The 1837-nt window shown below is 42.6% G+C and overlaps 1 protein-coding gene across 1 annotated transcript; it reads left to right on the plus strand.

The window, feature by feature from the left end:
- Positions 1-411: 411 nt before the first annotated feature.
- On the plus strand, positions 412-1138 carry LOC125534198 (putative invertase inhibitor). The gene has a single exon (XM_048697474.2). It carries the CDS (start codon positions 485-487, stop codon positions 1001-1003), a length of 519 nt encoding a protein of 172 aa, XP_048553431.1. The 5' UTR covers positions 412-484; the 3' UTR covers positions 1004-1138.
- Positions 1139-1837: the final 699 nt, after the last annotated feature.

The following is a 1837-nucleotide window of genomic DNA, read 5'->3' on the forward strand; positions in this document are numbered from 1 at the left end:
TTATGGACTCTAGTGGCGCTTGTACATAAATTGAAAAGAGAGGATGGTTGAAGAAGCTTTGACCTTAATGGCTTGTCTTTTTTTTTTTTGTGGGTAGACCTTAATGGCTTGTCCACAGCGAAGCTTCATACGGTACATTTGTATGCCGCCCGCTGCATATATTGGAACCGAGTAATGACTACAATCTGGAAAGATCTTATAAGTCTCCATTCTATGGTTTAAATCTGGACCGTCCGTTTTACACTAATTTGATCAATACTATAAGTATCAAATATTTATTGATAGATAAGCAAGCAATAAATGTTAATTAATAGTAGCCATTTTTTATTGTTCTGCCAAGGTCCTTCGGAATTCATTGATATATATCTGTGCTTATTGTTCTAGATGACAATCTTCTATATATACCATCCACCTACAGTTTGATAGATCAATCTCAACACAGATAACATCTCAGAAACCCAAGAAAAGTCGTAGCAGCAAAACCATGAGGCCATCCCAAGCTCTCTCGCTTCTCACACTCCTCATGATTCTTGCCTCGTCCACTGCTTCCGTCCTACAAGACACGTGCAAGCGCTTCGGCGGCGCTGACACCTACGACATCTGCATCGAGTTCTTCAAGGCCAACAGGGATAGCGCCACTGCGGGCAAGCGCGGCCTCGCCATCATCGCCACTGGGATCGCCAGTGCAACGGCCATGGACACCCGCAAGCGCATCACCACCCTGAAGGCCGGGGAAAAGGATCAGATGATCCAGCAGGTCATCGCCTACTGCGACAATATGTACTCCGGGGCCGTGGGCCTGTTCGACAAGGCTGCCAAGGGCATCTCGTCGGGCAACTTGGGAGACGCGGTGACAAGCCTCAGCTCCGCGTTGGACATCCCCCAATATTGCGATGACGAGTTCCTCAAGGCAGGCGTGAAATCTCCGTTCGACGCCGAGAACTTCGAGTTTGGTGTGCAGTGCGCAATCACTCTAGATGTAACGAAGTTGTTGAAGCTGTAGTTAGCTAGCCACCGAGGATATGAATTTGTGTAACTACATCAGGAATCTATAGTCATTTCGATGAGAAAACTCCTCGAAATTAATAAGCCCACAATGTTATCACTCAACTATGAAAGACGTGTTGGCACATATTTCTTTTATGTGGATTTGTTTTTGTGCTGATTTTAAAAAGACAACAGTGGCAGGGATACCCTCCCCTCCCGCACCGTGTCGGAGCGACGCCGGAGGTTGACGGGAGAGGAGATTAACCTTGTTGGCGGCAGGAATATTTTGGGAGGAGAGAAGGCAACACAAAACGCTAAAACCACATGTACTACTATTACTAGTTTTTTTTACATCAACTACTATTACTAGTTAATTGCCCGGGCATTGCAATGGGCATGCGTATTATATTGTTTCAACACAAATTATTACACCGCCAACGAAGGAGGAGTCGAGAAAGCTCCATAAGGACTCCCTTATAAAAATTATCCCCTAACAATTGCTTTTAACTCCAATGATACCATATATTGTAATCTCATGTATCCTAATAATTTAATGAAACTGCCAAATTCATACGTTCACCATTGTAATACCATGAATTTTCAGTTAAATGATCAAATTATTACCCTGATAGAGAAATAACACATGAAACAAACAACCAAAAAATATTTTAAATGTTTTATATGTTCTGTAACACATGAAACACTGGAAATTCAATTTGGCTCCCGGTAGCACGTGCTCCCGGGCACAAAAATAATTTCTGAAATGTAAAATCAAGACAAAATTTGTATGTGTTCTTAGTCACATCCAAATGCTACCTGCAAATTTTGAGGCAAAAAGGTTAAGCATTTT

This window comes from Triticum urartu, chromosome 2A (genome assembly GCF_056163025.1).
Source record: "Triticum urartu cultivar PI428250 chromosome 2A, HENAU_Tu73, whole genome shotgun sequence".
NCBI lineage: Eukaryota > Viridiplantae > Streptophyta > Magnoliopsida > Poales > Poaceae > Triticum > Triticum urartu.